We start from the raw sequence: 23,607 nt of genomic DNA, 5'->3' as shown, positions 1-23,607 counted from the left end.
TGAGTTACACATACATTGTATAATTCATTTCTCTGTATACTTTTAAAATATCTCTTTGGAATAAGGGTGATAAGCAGAAATGTGTCCCTTAATGCCATAATTTTGTTACCCAGCATATATAGCTTGATTTACTAAAGTAAACCTTGACAGCACGATGCTGTCAACTAGGATTGAAGAATGTTATAAGAAAAACTAAGGAAAGGTTTTGTTGTGTTTACTAAGTTTATGTCTTCCTCCCTCCTTCCTGTTTCTTCGAGGATGTTTCTCTATCCCTTGTAAGGCCCTGTTTTTGAGAAATTTTGGTAGAAATTTCACTTACATCTCAGGAACAGAAACGTTTGTGCTACTACAGAGATGTTATCTACCTATCTTTGTCTGTCTATCTATTTATCTATCTACCTACCTACCTACCTACCTACCTATTTGTCTGTCACTTATCCATTTATCACCCATCATATATCTATCTGATAGGAATGATATAAGGTATAATGTTAAAAAGTTTATGTTTTCATTTCTTGCATTGGCTACCAAAAATCATGGACTCATTCTGGGGACACTTTCTGCTGTAGGCCTTCACAGTACACATTGTAAATAGACTTTGCTGCCGACTCCATTTTTAGCAACCTGCCAGAATGCCTCTCATTCGATTTTTCTAAATTTGATTTTTTTTCTTGCTAAATTGTGTGATTTTTGTAAAGCTCTGTATTTGCTTGAAAATGAATGAATCTAAAAACAAATTCATGTATTAATTTTGAAGGATTTTGTATAGTAATTTTGATCAATTGCCGACTTCACGCAGTAAATGTTTGCTGAGCTGAGTCAATGATGGTTGAGCAAATTGTTACTTACTCCAGGGCTCAGCTTTTCTCAGCTACTCCAAATCACCTTAAGTTTCTCTTAGCGGCTGACTTTGATGAGGCGCTGTCTCTGTCTTCTGCAGTGACAAGGACTGTGTGTGCAGAACAGTGTGATGGCAGATGCTATGGACCCTACGTGAGTGACTGCTGTCACCGGGAGTGTGCTGGAGGCTGTTCGGGACCAAAGGACACCGACTGCTTTGTGAGTCTGGCAGCTCTCCCTTTCACTTTCTGATCCTCCCTTTCCTCCTAGTCTGACTCAGGTCCATCAAATCTTTAACATCGCTTGTGGTAAAGAACCCACTTGCCAATGCAGGAGATGTGAGATGCGAGTTCAGTCCCTGGGTGGGGAAGATCCCCTGGAGGAGGGCATGGCAACTCTCTCCAGTATTCTTGCCTGGAGAATCCCCATGGACAGAAGAACCTGGAAGGCTACAATCACAGAGTCAGACATGACTGAAGTGACTTGGCATGCACACATGATAAGATCAGATGTTACTATTTTAGGGTTAAGAAAGATGCTGTGATTTCCTGAAAGTCATTCTCTTACTGGGTGGCTATTGATTAACTAGGATTGTTCTGTCCTAGAATAAATGTATTATGCCTTTCTGATATAGTTTATATTAAAGTGAGACTTAATTAGATAACCTAAAGGAGAACATATTGAATATCTAATAAAATGCTAACCTTATCCTTCCAAAATTTACTGTGATTACCTGTGTATGTTGTTGCATCACTGAGTTGAGTCTTCTGAGTGGGGGCACTTGCATTTTATCTCTCAAATATAAATTCAAGATTAAAGCAGATAAATTTATGAATTCAACTGTCTTATAGTTTATATTGTTTACAAGCTAATATTATTCAAAATTTATAAGATTTACAAATGCATGCTAAAAGCAATTTATATGCTAATCTGTGTAATTTTTATTTTAGAAGAGGACACTTTTACATCTTCAAAATTAACATTTACAGCTTGTCAGGGCCACTTTTTAATTACTTTTTGATATCCCTGATAAAGTTCTTTCTATTCCATTGAATACATACAGGCAATTCTGAGTTACAGTTAATGCTGTTTCATACACACAGAGCATTAGTTTCATTTAAAGCCAAAAATCATAAAATAGTAAACAATTTTTGTTGCTAAAATGCACACAGGAATATATTTTGTTCCTCCACATCAAATATCCAGAGAAAACACAGATGTATTTAGAACTGAGGATATTTTTTTTTTTCAAATTGGCACTTAATTCTGGACAAGCAAACCATAGATTATGCCTCTCATGATATAGAAACACAGTAATTTCTTGCTTCTCTTAATGTCACAAAAATCTTAATTTGTCTGTCCTAATTTTATAGTGAAACAAAAGCATGTATTATAGAAATGAGTAGGGAGGGAGAAGGAAGGGGAGGGAAATATTAAAAATGTACAAAAGATGCTCAGCAGATCTTAAACTGAGACCCTTTCCCTTAACTCTCACCAGACATGGGATGTAACCTTGATCTAAAGATGTTGGACAGGAGTTGTGTTAGCAATTCCAAAACAGTACTCACAATAAAAATGAACAATAGCTCTTAACTTTCACTTAGAAGTTTTTCACTGAATTTTTCTACATGGTTCCCTTATCACGATAAGTAGAGTGCTGAGTGAGCTTCAGAATTCTCATTTCATTGCTTTTATGGAATGGTTCACTGATTTCACTTTGGCATTTGGTAGAGAATGTTCAAGAATGCCAGACCAAGGCCTTGGTGTAAGTTATTGTATTGTATGCTGTCTGGAAGGTAAACTTGTTTGATCTCTCTGGCTTATGTCCCTTTTTTGTCAAGCAATCTGTGCACAACACTGTATAAAATATATTAGTAAAGCAATTATGAGGACACATGAAGTTTTATAGCCATAAATTAAAGCTTACTGAGTTTTCTAGATTGGTTTTTAATAGATTCTTCCTGGAAAGTGTCATCTTAGTGAATAATGTATCATCAGTGAGTCTTGTTCTGATTATGCATCTCATAGACCATCATCAGGGAATTGTCATGTATGTGATAAAGTGCTTGCTAAAACAACAATTGATTAACAAAATGTTTTGAGGTAACAGAATAAATTAGTGCTTATTAATAACCATACATCTAATTTATGATGATATGTAAAATATAGCTTGAGTTCACATTAGCTTGCCTTCCAAAGCCTAAAGTATTCCTATGCAGGTTTAAATTGTTTAATTAAGAGAATTAGTCCATCTCCTTTTTTGCTAAACACATGTTTTATATAGTTATATATGTACATTTTATCTACTTACATATCTGCTTTTTTATATCAAATACCTAACTCCTGGGTGGTACAATTGTTTTTAATTGTTTTCAAATGCATTTGAACATATTAACAAATAGAAATCTCAGGAAAAATATATAAATCAGCAGAAACAAATTTATTTGAACTTGACTTTTAGGAAAAGGTATGGCCATATAGGAAAAAGGTATCATATTAGTCAATTAAGGACTAAGTATAGCTACTTCCTTACGTTTTGGCTTCTAACCCCACTATATTTACACTTGGCTAGTCATCTGACAGAGACTTTTCTTTTAAGTCCAGTTTGAATGACCATCACAAAGTTATCTCACTATACAGTGGTGATGAACAGACTTACAAGGTTACTTGAGTCACCAAATTTGTCAAGTACCAGCTTTAAGGAAACTCTAGCCTATACAATTGGATATTTAGTTTTCACTGTCAGACTCTAAAATTCAGCATAAACCCTTTGAATAATAAATTTTCACTATAATCTAACTTTAATAATTTAAATCAATTCCCAGTTTCGAAATTAATGGAGAGACATCAAGAAATATGAACATTAGTAACTATAGAAGGTATATTTGGTGATGCTGGAAAAAGTTCTTTAAAATTAAATACAAAACAAACATTAACTTAAAGAATAAATCCTGATGAATAAAAAGTTGTCAAAGTTTCCTGTTTTTTATGAAACCGATATATGCTAAGCAATTAATACACCTTATCACACAACTGTTGTAACAGTGTCCCTTTAACAAATATTATGAAGGTTGTTTCAAAAATGAAACTAATTGTCGCTGTGTTGCAGGCCTGCATGAATTTCAATGATAGCGGAGCATGTGTTACTCAGTGTCCACAAACTTTTGTCTACAATCCCACTACCTTTCAACTGGAACATAACTTCAACGCAAAATACACCTATGGAGCATTTTGTGTTAAGAAGTGCCCACGTAAGTAACAAAATAAGAATAGCCAAATTAATTAACTCATTGTTTTAAAACAAAGGAATTTCATGGAAACTTATCATAATTTGAAACTTGTGACATATCATGAATTACTTTGGTATGGTTATTATTACTATTTCACACATAAAGGAATTAAAATTCAAAAAATTGAAGTGATTGGTTCATAATCTCAGCAAATGAGTAACATGTTTGAGGTTAGAGCACATTGTCATTTATTGACTTCTAAACTCATTATTTTCACTATATGTCAATATTTTTGCACATGATGCTGTTCCTCAGAAAAACGATTAAGTTGCAGCTAACTATGTAATGAACAAGGTCTTCTTCTAATAGCAATGAATTTTCACCTAAAGTGATCTTATTATTTATCTGTAATAGAATATGTAAAATAGTTTTGACATCAGATCTAATCTTAAAACAGAAACCATGGATATAAAGGGCATGTTAAGGAAGCTTTACCAAATTGAAAACTCATCCTGGGGATTCAAAATGACCAGCTCAGTTTTTATGAACAATAGTATATATCTTGATATCTGTTCAAGTCATTTTCTATACTTGGAGAGACCACTGAGACATTTCTTTGATGTTTTACTTTTTTGATGTTTGAAAAAACCACCTCATTTGTCCATATACTAAATTAAGAGACTTTACATTCTACATCACATAGATTTTTTTTTTTTTTTTGATTTGTGCATATGATGGAGTAGAAAGTGTAAGAGACATGTGATTAGAATGGCTTTGATTGTAGCTTTGGCCACTTATTCATTGTGTGATTTTTTTTAATGAACTACTTAATTTTCTACGCTTCCCTTGTAACTCAGTAAAGAATCTGCCTGCAATGCAGAAGACCTGGGTTCTGTCCCTGGGTCGGGAAGATCCTCTGGAGAAAGAAATGGCAACATACCCCATTGTTCTTTCCTGGAATCCCATGGATAGAGAAGCCTGGCAGGCTACAGTCCATAGGGTCGCAAGAGTCAGACACATCTTAGCAACTAATCCATCACCACCACTTAATTTTCTCTTTTCTCCTCTTTAAAATGTGGATAATCAAATGTACCCTCTCTCTTTCCCAAAAATATTATAAATATCCAAGTGATAGGGAATAAATTTCATAGGAATAGTATATAAAAACAACTCTTTGAAAGCAACAATGATTCCAGCCATTATTATTATTTTATATTGATTAAAAGAATAAATATGCATATATATATGCATAAACATATATGTGCATTTGTATGTTAAATAATTTTATAACCAAACTCATGGTTTTGATCTGATAATTTCTCATCTAAAAGTTACCCTATATTTACTATCTACTATCTTGCAAACTACAGGTCTTAAGAGTATCTATCATAGAATAAGGCTAGATGACAAATTTTTTTCTTTTCTTAGACAAATGTCCTCCTCCTTCTTAGACTATATCCTTTATAGTGGCTCTGAAGTCTCTCAACTCCTAAATTACAAGAAGTCAAAATCTAAGGACTGTTTTTTGAAATGACATTCCCAGTTACCGTAGTTATAGTAACTCATAAACTTTCTTTCATGGGTTAGTTTAGGTCTATCCAATTACACACTAATTTAAAGCACTTCATTATTTATCTCTGTAAAATTCAAAACTTTGAGGTACATTGCCTATGCTGAACTGTAGCTATCATGGGAAACTAAGATATTTAGCTTCTAAATACTGGTCTACGATTCCTAATCCAGAATTTTGAAATTCAAAAACTAAACAATAAATATTTTCTGAAACTTATTTGACTTCAAAACCTGAACTTTTTATGAAGATACTTATAATCCTTCTTATTTATATCACTTGACATAAGCTGCTACAAAAATGTGGACTTTTAATGTAAGAGGTATTTCTAAAGAACTTTCAGAAAGGATGGTTACATCTGTTACAGTTTGGGTTCCCATGTGACAGAGATTTTGGTTGTTAACGAATGTTCTCAGGATCAGGACCCATGAGAGAAGGAAAGGAAGTGAGATCAGGCTGTGATACAGTCTTAGCAAGGTGTCTCTCTGTGACAGATGCTCTCTAGTGGATATTAACTTAGAATACAAAGATCATCACACTTCATACCCACTCCCATGGATTCAAATATATCCCTCTACCCCAGTCTGCTTTTAATTACAATTCCAGATCTTCTAGCATTTCTTCTCTCTGAACAAGCCACTGCTCATGTTGTTGCTATTGTGTTAGCTGCTCAGTTGTGTCTGACTCTTGCAACCCCATGGGCTATAGCCCACCAGGCTCCTCTGTCCATGGAGTTCTACAGGCAAGAATACTAGCTACTCCCTTTTTCAGGGGATCTTCCAGACCCAGGAATCAGACCTTGGACTCTTGCATTGCAGTCAGATTCTTTACCTTCTGAGCCACCAGGTCATATTTATTCTAAACTTGTATTCATTCCATACAAAGTAAAGGATCCTTTGCACTACCCAGACCTATGCCCCTTGGTAGGATTTTTACTTGCCACTCTTTCCAGTCCACTGCTGACTGAGGCTGCAGGGCGGGTGCCATGCATTTTCAGTTGCCTGCACCTACATCCCAAGATTAGTTTTTGTACCCCTCTGTCCTCTTGTCATACTTTCCCTCTCTTGGTTCCTCATGTAGCCATAGATATAAACTTAGTGAAAGGTGCCAGGTCAGTGGATAATGTAGGGGTTTGAAACACCTACTTATGCAGTTTACTGTATGAGTGCCCCAGCTCATATCAATTCCAAATGCACTGCTTCCATCTTACAATGGATTGCCATTGGCCCTAATCAAAATTATGATGTCATGGTTTTTAACAAAACATTGTTTGTGATGGGCAATTCAGACTACATGATCAATCAATTACCCATGGTTAGGTAGTCCATCTCTACCATGACCCAGAAGCATGTCAGGAGTTATTTATTAAATGGGGTATAATTCCTATAGGTCTCTGATGTGATTTTCCAGTTGAAACTTGCCATAACTTCACATGGCATATTTTCCCACCATACATGCTTCTAATATTATAGAATAAGTATATTATAATATTACTATATTAGAATATTTTACAATATTCTAATATTATATAACTAAGTATGGGTTTTGTGGGTTTTGTGGGTTTTGTGATCCAAGTAGCAGGACTGCTTACACTCCAACCTAGGCTTGCGCTATATGCCTTTCCTGCTCTGGGTACCTTCAAGGTCAGAAGCCTTCTAGACTACTGAATACTGCCAGAAGCAGTATTTCCAAACATGGAAGGATGCTGCCTTCAAAACCCAAAATTAGCCTGGCAGGTATTGGGTTTTCCATTTATTATAGAAGGCTCTAGATGCAATAATTTGTCCTTGTTTTTGGAAGGGAGTGTTTGGCATATTCCAGACCACCAGACTTCTAAACATTTCACTATGGCAAATGATTAGACATTCTTGATTTATTTAGTAGACATTTTCTAAAATCATGGGGTCTCTAAGAGCCAGACATGACTGAGCAACTAACACTTTCACTTTCCTAAAATTTTGCCCTTTCGAATTTCATCTTTTTTTTCTTCATATGAAGCTATGGGACAATTTCTACGGCTCTCCATTGAAAGATGAACATATTTTAAACATTTCCTCCTGTGATATAAAGTACACTCCCTTCATCCAAGGCAGTTTAACTTCAGCTTCATTTGTGCTTCATGTAACTTGAAGTAATTTTAGATTTCAAACTTGTATCATGGCATGAAATGAAGTGGAACTATTGAAAAACGCAAACTAGATGTCATGCAGTTTTCTAAGACTATAAAAGAAATTCACTGATCTTGGGGGGCAATTCAGGATGTGGAGCAGTAGCCAAGCGAGTACCAAGTGTTGTTAACACACGCTGCCCTTGGATTTGAATGTAGATACTCATGGATGCTATTTCAGGTTGATATGTTTAGATAAGGAGTTGTTTTAGGGAAAGAAACATACATACTATCATTTTCAAAGGGTAATAATGTTCAAACCCTAAAATATCTTGTCTTAAATTCTGTTGCTGAACATCAACATTATTGCTAAATTTACCTTTTTCTTTTCTTTTCTTTTTAATCAGATAACTTTGTAGTGGATTCCAGTTCCTGTGTGCGTGCTTGTCCTAGTTCCAAGATGGAAGTGGAAGAAAATGGGATTAAAATGTGTAAACCTTGCACTGACATTTGCCCAAAAGGTACTGATTTTGTACTGTCATTCTATGATAAAAATGCATTATTTTATTGACTAAAGAAAATTTTTCTCAACTTCCTGAACTTGTTTCTACAGCATGTGATGGCATTGGCACAGGATCGTTGATGTCAGCTCAGACCGTGGATTCGAGTAACATTGACAAATTCATAAACTGCACCAAAATCAATGGGAATTTGATCTTCCTTGTCACTGGTATTCATGGGTCAGTATTACATTTTTATAGAAAATTTTATTGTAAAATATACACAGAGCTTAAGAGATTCTTTAGTTTTGTCAGTCTGATTCATTCTAACACAGGGCTCCATTATATATTAATGCTTTTTTCCAACAAAATCAATGTCAGATTTCACCAGTGGTAATTGTAAACCAAATTTTGCAAGAATAATCCAGATTATAAGTCTGGTGACTACCTGGATTTGAAAATAAAGATTTATGTATAAGCTAAGGTATATTTACAGGATATTCTCAAATCCATAGATTAAGTGAGTTTGACACATTTGTAGATGTATTTAGGGAAACGTTATCGGTGAGTAAAGTGGGAAATTTCATTCAAATCCCTAACCCAATTAGTTCAAGATGACATTAATTAATTTTTTAAAAATGTATTCCACAGAAAAGTCAGTAAGTTGTAGTTCTGAGCTTTCAGGTATTTTCTTTGCCTGTTGTATCATTTTAGAGTTGAGAATTTAGTACTATTATGAGAAATCTATTAAGTGAATTTCATTTTAGCAATAAAAATTGTAACATTTTCAAGGTTTCTTCATTCTATAACCACCTGCTGGTTTTAATGGGAAAAATGACCAAATTTGTATTCTTTCAATTGCAATGAAAATGTCAGTATTTTTATGTTATATTTTATCTATTTGTCTATATCACTACTTAATCCCTAAATATTAGTGCTAAAGGCTACAGAAAAAGAATATCACTCACATATTTCAATTCAAAAGACCTACTGTAAACATATAACAGTTCTAGAAGCAAAATAATTTAACACATTATGAATAAATATGTCAAATAGGAACAGCAAGAGAAATAGAACAAAACGTTTCTTTCTATTCAAATAAATTACTTTAGGTCTTAGTACATAAAGCATTTCTTTACTTTAAAATGTAACTTTTAGTATAGATCTATGTCAGAAATACCAAAAGGTGTTTCTTGTTGCTGCTGTTGGTGTTTGGTTTCTTTTTGTTTTTTAAATAAGGTCCAGATTTAAAATCTCTTTGAAAAAATATGCACATGATTACTCTATTCTTGTCTGGCAGCAATCTGTTGGAGCTGGGTGGTACTAGCCATTTTGAGATGAGACACATTCGATTGAATTCACCATAGTCCTCGCTGGCCCTCTATATCCATTTACACTGTTATATTTGCCTTCTTGGCTCCATTGAGTAAGAGGCCTGGGCCAATATTTAAGTTCATCTATATAATTTAACATATGTATATCATTTAGTAAAACAACATATCCACATTTTAGGTATTTTGTAAAACAAAATATCACTGTGCATGAAAGATCATATTATGTTAACAGTGTTTTCTGAGAAATAAGAAGACACAGCCCATCAATTCACACTGACTGCATCCACATGGATATATTATTAATAAATGAATGGACCTCAAGTCCAAGTGCATGGGGAAATATTTAAAAAACATAGTCTCATGAATTGCTTTCAGTTCAGCTTTGTTCAGTCACTCAGTCGTGTCCAACTCTTTGTGACCCCATGAACCGCAGCATGCTAGGCCTCCCTGTCCATCACTAACTCCCGGAGTCCACCCAAACCCATGTCCATCTAGTCAGTGATACCATCCAACCATCTCATCCTCTGTCATCCCCTTCTCCTGCCTTCAATCTTTCCCAGCATCAGGGTCTTTTCCAATGAGTCGGCTCTTCGCGTCAGGTGGTCAAAGTATTGGAGTTTCAATTTCAACATCAGTCCTTCCAATGAATACCCAGGACTGATCTCCTTTAGGATGGACTGGTTGGTTCTCCTTGCAGTCCAAGGGACTCTCAAGAGTCTTCTCCAACACCACAGTTCAAAAGCATCAATTCTTCTGTTCTCAGCTTTCTTTATAGTCCAACTCTCACATCCATACATGACCACTGGAAAAACCATAGCCTTGACTAGACGGACCTTTGTTGACAAAGTAATGTCTCTGCTTTTTAATATGCTATCTAGGTTGGTCATAACTTTCCTTCCAAGGAGTAAGCGTCTCTTAATTTCATGGCTGCAATCACCATCTGCAGTGATTTTGGAGCCCAAAATAATAAAGTCAGCCACTGTTTACCAATCTATTTGCCATGAAGTGATGGGACTGGATGCCATGATCTTAGTTTTCTGAATGTTGAGGTTTAAGACAACTTTTTCACTCTCCTCTTTCACTTTCATCAAGAGGCTCTTTAGTTCTTCTTCACTTTCTGCCATAAGGGTGGTGTCATCTGCATATCTGAGCTGAATTGCTTTAGACAAGTGGTTTTCATTACAATCAGGCCCAACATCCATCATTTTTATATTAAGCATTTTAATACTTCTCAATTTTGAAATAAAAGTCATAGATTATGTACTCTACCTATAAACATAGTTTTATAAAGTCATTATAATTGTAATTTTAAGAAAAATTTTGAAAAGTAATGTTTAATAAAATATGTATTGATAGGAAAATGATGAGCTACTTTTTGTCATAAAAGTTTGGATTCATAGGAGGGAAGATTAGAAGTCACTCTGTGCATGAAGTATGGGAAATAAAGTGCAAAGCAACAGATGAACACTGGAATATTTTTGTCTGAATAGAGGCCACATTACTACAGACTTACACGCAAAATATGATGCACTATGATGTTTGTACACATGAGCTTCTAAACTGGGTAGAGCATTTTAAGGTGGTTCAAGACATGAAGCAATCCTTTGCTTTGAAAGGTATTTAACTTGGCATGGGATTATTACTAAATCCTGTAGTGTCCCTCAATCTCAATTATAAGTGAAACCCCTTGATGATGGATGTCCCAGATGACCATACATTCACAAGTATGAGCAGAATTGTTATAAAACATTAGACTAATGCAGACTTTCAAGGAGAACACTAAGTGAAAAATGACAAAAATCAACTCACATGAATTAGAAATAGAAAGGTTTCTCTTAAAAAAAAAAAGGTTTCTCTTAAAAATAAGAGTCAAATTTTCTACTTGATTAACTTGGTCCAGACTGGACTGGAGTTTGGTTTGAGTGTCTACCATGGACAATCTGCATTGAGCTGAGTGGTTTCCATGTCAAACACTCAGGTCCTCCCATATGGAGTTGAGAACTCTATTAAAAATAAGTAACTACCTCCTCTGGGTGTTGTGGGGATTCAAAGCAAATATATGTATATATTTTTTAAGTGTTTGGTCCAATACCTAGAATAGAGTAAATCTTAATAAATGGTATAAGAATGAAAAAGATGGGAAAAGGAGAAAAAGAAGAGAAAGAGGAAAAAGACAATGAAAATAACAAAAATAAAACCTAAAACAAAACACTAAAGCCCCCTGCCCAGAATTAAAGAAAGTGTAAAACATTTAGACAAAAAGGCAGTTCAAAAGCAAATCTCAGTGACTATATCTAGTGTCTGGCTTATAGCACAGCATATAGTGTAACAGATATTATTTCATAGACTATTGGAAACTGAATAAAATCAAAGTTATCTTTATGCCAATACTTACCTTATGACAAATCATACTTCCTACCTCAGATGATCATGATTTGTCTTTAATTATAGCAATTAAATGTAACATTATAATTAATATTATTTTGTCTAAAGCATAATATATAAGGTATTTTCAGGACAAGTATATATATATGAAAGATGATATGTTCCTCCTTTCTAGTCTCTTGTCAACATGAAACATATATTCTGAAGCCTTTTGCTTTCATCTTAGGAAGGTATTAACATAAAGTTAATTGAGTAGATCTCAGATACTTATGTGTAGGCACATGTGTAATCATGTATGTGTTGTGTGTGTGTATAGACAGAGAGATTTTGAAGGTGAATCATATGAGGTATTATAAACAGAAAGCTTTTACAAAATGCTTTATTCCACTTAATTCTCATTATCCTTAGTCTTCTACTAACTAGGTTTTGATAGGTTGTATCATTTGATTAAAATAACTAGGGTATTTCTTTAAACTAATGGAAAGGAAAAATCCATAATCAAGTGAGATTATACATTTCAAAATCAAATTTATGCTAAAAATAAATTTACTGTGAAGTTGTCAATTAAAATGTTAATGATGAAAGAGTTCAAGGAAATATTCACTTTATAGGACAATGCCACCCTGGCTAGAAATAAAGTAGGCACTCTTATTTTCTTATATAGAATGGGAACTGCAGGCAAAATTCAGTGTTCAGGGTTATCATAGGATCTCCTTTCATGTTTTGTCATGTCTAACAATGCTCATGTGCATATGCTGAGAGCAATAAAATGCTCAGCAAATAAACATACCCATGCTGTGTCACAATCTGACAGTAATAAGAAAGTGCTTAGATGATAGACTGTTATGATGATAGATAATGGGAAACAGATTATGAGTTTGGTGGAAAAAATAATGTGATTTCAATGGAACTGTGAAAATATGTTTCTCTCCCTTTATTCTGAGCTTTACTGGGTCACCAGACACACTCACAGAGTGGACACAGTGTTTGTTTTCATGACCCTACATTTAGCTAGGAAAGTTCTCAATTTTAAAATACTATGGATTTCAAGTGACTTGATGGAACTCCCTAAGGTTACTTTGAAGTCGGTAAGTGGGATTCTGTCAACTTATTTTATGGGAGTCCTGAATCTCTAAAATTAAGTATATAAAATTTCTGTGGTCCACTGGGTTTCATGTGAACAGTCTAGAATTTATTTCAACCCTGGCAACATGTAAGTGTTCTCAGTAAAAGTTTGGACTGACCCCATTATTGCATGTTTGCCCTGAACTTTGAGTGCTTCTCAGTAAAGCGAGAATATTTGATTATATTACTCGAGCTGTTCTGTATATTGCTTTACCTCAAAGAACAAATGTAGAAAGCTCCTTCTACTACTGCAGAGCTGGCATTTCCCGTGCATATGGAAATCTTTGCATATTAGAAAATTACAGCAACAGTTTTCCCACACAATGACCTAATTTTGTGGCCCCATATTCACCAGAAGCATACATGTCCATTCCGTATATCTTCAATTTCAAATAGAGCAAATTTGCCAGAATATTTGAATTAGATTTTAAGCTTTTGAAATGCATGTCTCTCTAAGGAAAATCTTTATGTGTGAACTACAGAGAAACTCATTTATAGTGTTTCCAAGCCTTTTATAACATGCCATGTTAAACTAATAGTACAGTATATAGATTACACTTGATTTTTTTAGTTGGAAGTAGTAATTTCATCAAGCATAGTCTTTTTTTTTCTTTTCAAAGATATGGGATTGTTCACAGTATAAAGGAACATGTTTATGAACCAAGCTAAGAGAATCAGTACAAGGCAGTTTCAGAGATCAAGGTTGCTGAACTAATACTGAATTTTCAAAGGCTCTAATGACTGGATAAATAAAAGCCGGTGGATTCAGACTCAAATTCTTGGAAGACAGGCCTATGTATTTGTCAGGGGATTGCAAAACACCTTAACTGATAGACTCCAATTGATCATGTATCCTAGGTTATATTCCCACATGAAGAAGAGGGTTCTCAAATACTGCTAAAACAACAGATATACACAGCAAACATAAAATTCAGCTGATTGCTAAAGATGGATACAAACGTCTAAAAAGTCTCATTAGTCGATTTTAAAAGTTTGATCTTTCTTGAAGGAATGACCGATATATGGAATTTAATTTTTTTATGTGTTAGTATGAGGTTTTTACTTGACCAGAATAGCACAGAATAGCACCTTTTAAAGTAATAAAACCTAAAAAATTTACTATATGTTGCTTAAGAAAATATGAAGGCAGTGCTTGAATTACTGAGAAATGTTGGATGTTGTGTTTATATTTGGCTTAATATTTAAGTAAGGATGGTGAACATGTTTAAATGAAAAATATTATCCTAAGATAAAAACTTCTAAAAGAAATCCATCAACTAATATTAAAAGTATTTTATATTTATTTTGGAAAAACAAGGCAATTATTTATCAATAACATTTATTTAAATATATATATATGCATTAAGAGATGGTATTTAAAAAAATCTTCAAAATGCACACCTTTTGAGTATTATTAAATTTATGGTAAATTTTATTTTCAAATGTTAGGATGATTCATATAGATGGAAGCTAATAGTTCCTGTCTTATGAATGTAAACATAAATAAATCAGATAGGAGCAAGATTGCACTCATAATCAATGTGAAGATACAGGAAAAAATGTTTACATTCTGTATTTGTTTTTATCCTTCTTATGAAATTGCAAGTTCTGTTAGCATTTTAGTATGCTTTGAGAAGCCCAAAAGTTAGTTATTCTCACCATAACATAATTTATTTGCAGAGTATATTTTCCCAGTTGAGAATAGACTTTTAAAGGCAAAATAAAACGGTTAATAAATGAAATTGCAATATGTGGAGATTTCTTCAGGAAAGTCAAATTTAACCATTCCTCTGGATCTAGAATAGCCTTCAATCAAGAATTTATATTGTGTCATAAAAATGTCCTCAAAGTGCATTTTGATCCCCTTCCACATCTTGCATAGAAAAGTCTGGATAAAGCATTGCTAAACTTCCTATGGGACTTTGCTGGTAGCTCAGTGGTAAAGAATCCACTTGTCAATGCAGGAAAAAGGGGTTCAATCCCTGGGTCAAGAAGTTCCCCTGGAGAAAGAAATGGCAACTCACTCCACTATTCTTGCTGGGAAATCCCATGGACGGAGGAGCCTGGTGGGCTACAGTCCATGGGGTCACAAAAGAGTTGGACACAGTTTAGGGACTAAACAACAACAACCTCATTGCTAATTAAAGTTCAATTTGAGTGGAATAATTGCTGTCACATTGCTCATATTTTTCACTCCTTTCTCTAATTTTAAATTTGACTTCATTTTTTTCTTGATTTTCTAGGGACCCTTACAATGCAATTGAAGCCATAGACCCAGAAAAATTGAATGTCTTTCGGACAGTCCGAGAGATAACAGGTAATTTTTGGTGTGAGTTTGTTGTGTTATGAACTATGGGAATTTTAGTGTTTTGTTGAAAATATTACATAGTGTTGGAATTTTCAAAGCAAATTCTAGTTTTAAGAAAAGCATTATTTAAAATGATGAATGTCTTAATTCCTTAGCATTTGTGCACATTTTGAAAACTGTGGAACTAGAAAAATAAAATACCCTGGAAATTTTTATGTTACTGTTTTTGAAAATGTCAGTGGGTTTTTGAACCCATTTTTTTTTCCTATTTAGTTTTCACAAGTACTGTTGAAAATGAGTAACATGTAGGATTCATTTAGCACATGTTTATTGAGGATCTGATGTTTTCAGCACTGTCAGAGTGGTTGATATGGGGACTATAGACATGAATTAGGAATGAGCTTGCTATCAAAGAATATAAAATCAAGTGAGGAGGGTTAGGTATAAACATAAATTTCAGGATGCAAGACAGACAGCTGAGGTCGTAAATGTACAGAGAAGATGGCAAAAGATTTTAGGGAAATTGAAGCAATATTTTTCTATATATCTAGTTAGACTAAATATCTTTGCTTTTAGAAGAATGAATCCAATTAAGAATCATTTAAATCTTTATACTATACAGTGATATGATTCTGTATGTCTGAAAAACATTCATTCTTCATGTTCATTATTTAGACGTTTATTATCTATTGAGGATTGCAGTCCAGAAACTTTGGGTAAGACATTGAATCTAGGAAGAAAAAACATGAGATAGAATGGTTCAAAAATAGGAATATTTTTTGTCCTTTTCTTGCCTTCCATTTTCATCATATCTCCAGAATAATTAGTATTAAACACTGTTACTAAGACAATGACATTCTGAATTTTTGTTACACCTGTGGTTTGTAGGTTTCTTGAACATACAGTCATGGCCTCCAAACATGACCGACTTCAGTGTTTTTTCTAACTTGGTAACCATTGGTGGAAGAGTACTCTATAGGTAGGTATATATGTAATATTAAAGTAATATTAATGTTTGACAGGTATGGAGTACATGATGCGAAACATAAAACAGTAACTTCTTTTCAATCATATATTATCATAATTAAAAGATAGAGTTGAGTAACTTGGTAATGGCATCGATATATGGGATACAAATGCTGTTTTACCAGGAAGTTCTCATTTGGTATCTGAATCTATCATTTGGACAAAGCGTCACAGCACTGATGTTTTAGAAATTGGTTCTCCACCCTACATGCAGTGCTGGTTAATAATGGACAGAAAATCAGGGCTCAGAAGTTTTTGTTGTTTTAAAGTTCTAATGTCAGTATTTTTATTCATATAATAAAAATGTTTTATTTATTAAGCCACTGCTTTTATTTTACTTTAGAATTCATCTGCATGAACTTGTTATTTATGAACAGTTAAAAGTTGATTTATATCAGGTGACTTAGACTTAATTTTTCTACTTAAATCTGAAAGATGTCAAAAATCAATACTGTCATCAAATATTCTGTAATTATAGTTAACAAAAAGTCTATTGAATTAAAATAGGTATATCTGTAAGAGGTTCTAAAATGTAAATGTAATAAAAAAGGATAGTGCTATGTGGAACCGATTTTTACTATCCATTGAATAAAATATTATAAATCTAAGTCAAGGCATTGTTATGCTCATGTTGTAATCAACAATTAGGGGTGGTCATGATGGGAAGGAAGAATTGAGAGGAAAAAAAAGAAAAGAATTGAGAGGGTGAATTACTTCCCAGTTCAGTACACACACACATTATATAAATGTGTATTATAGTTCATCTTGCATTTATATATATATATAAAATACATGAAAAAAATTGAGTATTAAAAGTAAAGCAAATTTAGATTTATAAGGAAGCAAAAGGGGACAGCTTTGATCTCTAAAATATAAAATAATGTTCACAAGTTGATTGAGATTTGGGAAACAGTTATTCTTTAGAGAATGAAGAAAGAATTTAATTACAAAGTTGACCATGTTGAAATGAAAACAGCATCCTTGAAATGATAATTTGTTTTCACAGTATAGTTGTTACTTAACTTTTAGAGATGCTTTCTAATTTATCCAAGCCTTCTGAGTATTTGTTTTTAATTTTAGTTTAATTTTATTCTTCTCTTTAATTTTTGACATCTTCTATCTGTATATATTTTTCAACTATTATAATTATATTTTGGTTTCTGAGGTATAAATCAAAGCTAAATATCCATAGTCATTCTCTGTGATATGTACCCTCTGAAAGTGTGTCTAAATTTATTTAATAGAGTAGAATTAATACCTTATTTTGGATAGGTGAACAATCGCCCTATCAACATGTATTTAATTATTTAGTCTTAATCCAGGATTTCATTCTTAATGAATTTAAGATTGAGAAAGGCAGTGAGTAGATATGTCAGTGGTACATATGTAGACAGAAATAGAGATATCACTGATATTCATATTTCTAAAAGATGGGCTTTTTTGAGGGGAGGGTCAAATGATTACTTTTGAAAGTGTCAGTGTATAGCATTCTAAAGGAATAATGTTCGGATTACAGGTTTATTTATTTAATCTTTTTTATGCTCTATTAACATTGTTTGTGGAGTAAGATATGACAACCTATTTTACTTGAGGAATGCATGTCATGGCCAGAAAACAATTACTGTCGTTTCATATTTTCCCCTCCCCTCTCTTTAGTGGACTTTCCTTGCTGATCCTCAAGCAACAGGGCATCACTTCTCTACAGTTCCAGTCCTTGAAAGAAATCAGCGCGGGGAACATCTACATCACTGACAACAGCAATCTGTGCTATTACCATACCATTAACTGGACAACACTCTTCAGCACAGTCAACCAAAGGATAGTGATTCGGGACAACAGAAAAGCTGAAAACTGTAGTAAGTACATTACCCAGACAAAACCTAGAAACTTTAAACATTTCTTTTATATTCTACATTGTATAAAACAATTAAAAATGATAGGTCAGGTTTGTCCTTTTTTTCTCAACACTTAAAAAAGGTTGGTATAAAACAATCAGAAGGGTGACTTTTATAACATATTGCATGTTTTCATTATGTATTTCATGTTCTCAAATCTTGCCTAATCTTAAGAACTTCCTGTAGAGATTTAGAGTCAACAGGTGTAAGTGGAACCTGGGAATCTAAATATTTAATAGGCATCCCATGTGCCTCCTCAAATTCAATCAATTTGTGGAAATCCACTTTAAAATTTTCTGTTTACTTTTTGTTTCAGTGAATTTGGTGACATAGAAAAGCAAAATATTTGCCATTTAGAGGTGTTGGGAAAAAAAAGGACATTTTCTTTTGAAATATGTAACAATGCTCTTCTAAAAGTTTGCCATTCAAGAAGAAAGTTCATTTCATAAATTTGTTTTTATAGGCATGGAGTTTTCTTTTTTTCATTTATTTTACTGCATATTATTTTTTCCATCATTTATTTGTCACACGGAAGCAAATAGTGTTTTTTTGAGTACATAATTAAGCCATTCCCATCTCATACTTTGATATTCTAATGATTAATACTTAATTCTTCCCTGTTTTTCTTCTTAGTAATATTTTCTTCTACATCCTATAGGTGACATACTATGAATATAGTACTGATTTACTTATGATAAATATAAAATAAAAATACTTCAAATTCAAATGATCTGCTAACAAATGCATATTCTTATTGTGGTCATGATAGATCAGTCCTTTTTAAAAGTTTCATTCCTTATTTGTCTGTTAGGAAGTCTTCTTGCTTCTTTGATCTCAACATCAGAATAATCACAAGGATATACATACATAATGATAAAGTTCATTAAGCATCCTAATGAATAGTACAGGACACATTAACAAAAAGGTTAACTCTTAAGAAGTTCAGTTCAGTTCAATTGCTCAGTCATGTCCAACTCTTTGTGACCCCATGAATCACAGCATGCCAGGCCTCCCTGTCCATCACCAACTCCCGGAGTCTACTCAAACTCATGCCCATTGAGTCTGTGATGCCATCCAGCCATCTCATCCTCTGTCATCCCCTTCTCCTCCTGCCCGCAATCCCTCCCAGCATCAGGGTCTTTTCCAGTGAGTCAGCTCTTTGCATGAGGTGGCCAAAGTATTGGAATTTTAGCTTCAGCATCAGTCCTTTTAATGGACACCCAGGACTGATTCCTTCAGGATGGACAGGTTGGATCTCCTTGCAGTCCAAGGGACTCTCAAGAGTCTTCTCCAACACCATAGTTCAAAAGCATCAATTTTTCTTCACTCAACTTTCTTCACAGTCCAACTCTCACATCCATACATGACCACTGGAAAAACCATAGCCTTGACCAGATGGACCTTTGTTGGGCAAAGTAATGTCTCTGCTTTTTAATATGCTATCTAGGTTGGTCATAACTTTCCTTCCAAGGAGTAAGCATCTTTTAATTTCATGGCTGCAATCACCATCTGCAGTGATTTTGGAGCCCCCCAAAATAAAGTCTGACACTGTTTCCACCGTCTCCCCATCTGTTTACCATGAGATGATGGGATGCCAAGATCTTAGTTTTCTAAATATTAAGCTTTAGGCCAACTTTTTCACTCTCCTCTTTCACTTTCATCAAGAGGCTTTTCAGTTCCCTTCACTTTCTGCCATAAGGGTGGTGTCATCTGCCTATCTGAGGTTATTGATATTTCTCCCGGCAATCTTGATTCCAGCCTGAAGTTAACATGACTTAAATTTACCAGGTTATTTGGTCAGTTAATTATTTATTTGTATCCCACCTTGTTCCAGAAAGGGTTTAAGGCAGCTTAGGTTAGCAATTTTTATAAAATATAGCTTATAATTTGTGAGGAATTCACACTTTAGTTCTCTTGGATCCTTAAATATATTTTCCAGAGAAAATAGACCTATTTCAACATGATTGCAACATGAAATTCTTGTTTTGAGTGAACTTAAATTCTTATATATTATTTTGTTCCTCATAGAATCAAGAAATATAAAAACTTATTATATATCAAAATATGCATATCCACATTGAATGAGATTCATCCTTTTATTGAGCCTAGATTGTTTCCTTGGTTTATATATTTCTGATTCCTGACAGAAAGCTTGCTCTTTTTTTCTGTAATACCTAAGGTTTTTATCCCATATTACTATATCTCTTTTTCTACATGCCCCAGACAAAGTAGATTATCCAGGGAAGTAAAATAGAATATTTTTCAACACTAACATAAATATTTCTCTAAGTCAGAGTTATACTCTCATGTTCTCTCACTTTGAAATTCTTTGTACACTGTTTGAATTTTTGTTTTTGAAAAAATTGTTAGTACACTGCTTGAAACTTTTGTTTTTGGAAAAAACAAAGCAAATTGAAAATAAAACAATAGTATTACTAGCTTTCAAAAATGAGACTTAACCATGAAAATAAAACCTGAAGAAAAAAAAGAATCAGAGAAAAACCTTCTTTGACTCATTTAGTCATTTTTAAAGTCCTTTCTTTTACATTTTGCAAACCTGAATAAAAGACAAATGGGAAAAGAAAATACAGAAAGAAACTAGCTAAAAAAGATAGGAAAAATTTATGCAATTATTTCTTATTTCTTTAAGACTTCTAAAATTTTCAAACAACCAAGAGAAGATTAATAATAATAACCTAAAATCTAACACATTCTTCAGCTTTCAGCATTATATCTCTTGGACATTTAGCCACTTTTAAAACCGTGAACCTATTTTATTGTTCTGTAGAGTTACGGTTGACTTAACAGTTTGAGGAAGAAATGAAACAGTTTGAAGAAAGCAGCTTTGAGGTGCTGTAGAATAAAATTAAGCATTTTATTTTTCATTTTTAACATCTTAGAGTGAAAAATTTTGCATGAAATCCATTTATCAAAATTTGGGCTTCGGTCTCATGGTACATTGGATCCAGCATTCTTAGAAATGTAATTATCTTATAAACTTGATCTTATAAACTTATAAACTTGATCAATTGAGACCATTTTATTATCCACGGTATTATCTGCAAGTGGGTAAACTTAAATATTGTTTAATTTTAAATTGTAGATACTGCATTTTTAGACATTCTTTCTTAGTATACCACACACAAGATACACACAAACACACATACATATTCATTACAAGACTTGGATACACAGACATACAGCATAAGGTATGTATTTATATACTCACAAAGCACATATACATGTACACTACCCTAGAACACATACACATGCACGCACACAGATAAATGCACATACCTACAGTCACCATAAAATACTCTCATCTAAATCTATATATCAGCTTGGTAGTTTAAAAGAAAAAAAAAAAGCCTTGATTTTTAAGTAATTTTTTTAGTTCAGCATGACTTAAAACAGTAATGACAATAAAAGAAAAACTTCACCTCATCTGTAGAGTGTGACTATAACTTGAGCAGTCTTAATCTTTGAAGTAAAAAATTTCAAAAGAGACTTTATGGTTTGAAGAGATTGAGAGAAACCCCAGGGCATGAAAAGCTAGAACATTTTTTGCCTCCTTTATTTTTGTGGTTTTGGGACAAAACAGTGCTAGTTGGAAGGAGATTTAGACTAAGTTTATAATAGTGTTTGAGGTTTCTGTAAATAATTAAGCATAAACATTTTAACACCAGAATATAAACAATGAAGAGATAAAAATTAACTAAACTTTCATAATCTAGTTACATATGAAATGATACATCTCCACTTTAAAATTATTTGCATGAGTGCACTGAAACCCAGCATAAAGAGAGAAACCATATTCAATAATTACCTTTCAAAATGGAAATAATTTTATTTTTCTAATTATAATAGTTTTATCATCTTTAGAATACAAAACAATAGACATATATAAAATAATACATACTTTTTGGTAAATAGATAAGTAATGAAACATTTGATTAGAAGCCATAGCAATTAAAGCTATGCTACTAGTGTGAAAACAGACATATAGACAAGTGGAGCAGAATCGAGTCAAGAACTAAAGCCACATGTAAGTTTAACTAATATTTAATAAGGAAGACAAGAATATTCAATAAGAAAAAGATAATTGATCAGTAAATTAAGGTGGGGAAATAATGATATTCACATGCAAGAGAAAGAAATCATATCCCTATTCTATACTACTCACAAAAATGAACTCAAAAAGGATTAAGGACTTAAACATAAGACCAGAACCACAATATTCCTAGAAGAAACATTGAAGATTGTAGGTTCCTTGACACCGGTTTTGGTAATGACTTTATGGACATGACACTGAAAGCAGAAGCAACAAAAGCAAAAATAACGGGACTACATCAAACTAAAAAGTTTATGCATAGCAAAAACAGCAACAAAAGCAATCAACAAAATGTAAAGCCAAACTATCTAATTGGAGAAAATATTTGGAAGTCATGTATCTGATAAGGCCTTAATACAAGCATATATAGAAATATATAAGGAACTCAAAAACTGAATAACAAACAATCTGGTGTAAAAATGTGCAGAGAATGTGAACAGATGTTTCTCGGAAGAAGACATGCAAATAGCAGCAAGTCATGAAAAGGTGCTCAACACTCAACGTCACTAATCAATGTGTGTGCTAAGTCCCTTCAGTCGTGTCTGACTTTTTTCACCGCATGGACTGTAACCCGCCAGGCTCCTCCGTCCATGGGATTCTCCAGACAAGAATAATGGAGTGGCTTGCCATTTCCTTCTCTAGGGGATATTCCTGACTCAGGGATAGAACCCATGTCTCTTACTTCTCCTGCATTGGCAGGCAGGTTCTTTACCACTAGCGCCACCTGGGGACAGGGAAATATTAATGCAAATTGAAACCACAATGAGACATCAATTTATATCTGTTAGAATGGTTATCAAAAACCAAAGAGATAACAAGTGCTGGTGAAGGTGTGGAGGAAAGAGACCTCTAGTACACTGTTGGAGGGAAAGTAAATTGAGGCAGTCATGATGGAAAATGGTATAGATATTCCTCAAAAATTTAAAAATAAATTACTATATCTAGCAATTTCACTTCTCTGCATACTCATGTTCATTGCAGCACTATTCACAATAGCCAAGATATAGAAACAATGTGTCTGTCAACAGTCGACTGTATAAAGCATATGTTACATGTATATAGATTGATATATACACACAGTGGAATATTCAGCCATAAAAAAGAAGACAATCCTTTCATATGTGGCAACATAGCTAGACCTTCAGGACATCAATATTAGGTGGATTAAGTTAGGCA

At 33.5% G+C, this 23,607-nt stretch overlaps 1 protein-coding gene across 4 annotated transcripts in view; it reads left to right on the top strand.

The window, feature by feature from the left end:
- The window catches only part of ERBB4 (erb-b2 receptor tyrosine kinase 4), a 1,221,654-nt gene that overhangs the window by 888,237 nt on the left and 309,810 nt on the right, over positions 1-23,607 (top strand). For all 4 annotated transcript variants that reach the window (XM_070458601.1, XM_070458599.1, XM_070458602.1 and 1 more), the window contains exons 6-12: positions 941-1,059; positions 3,950-4,091; positions 8,155-8,268; positions 8,361-8,487; positions 15,335-15,408; positions 16,288-16,378; positions 18,082-18,281. In XM_070458601.1, the coding sequence (XP_070314702.1) occupies positions 941-1,059; positions 3,950-4,091; positions 8,155-8,268; positions 8,361-8,487; positions 15,335-15,408; positions 16,288-16,378; positions 18,082-18,281 (867 nt within the window). The remainder of the gene's footprint in view (positions 1-940; positions 1,060-3,949; positions 4,092-8,154; positions 8,269-8,360; positions 8,488-15,334; positions 15,409-16,287; positions 16,379-18,081; positions 18,282-23,607) is intronic.

The sequence above is a fragment of the Odocoileus virginianus genome, chromosome 30, assembly GCF_023699985.2.
Source record: "Odocoileus virginianus isolate 20LAN1187 ecotype Illinois chromosome 30, Ovbor_1.2, whole genome shotgun sequence".
In the NCBI taxonomy this organism is placed as follows: domain Eukaryota; kingdom Metazoa; phylum Chordata; class Mammalia; order Artiodactyla; family Cervidae; genus Odocoileus; species Odocoileus virginianus.
The sequence above is the reverse complement of the archived record's forward strand: the minus strand, read 5'-3'. Positions and strand labels throughout refer to the sequence as shown.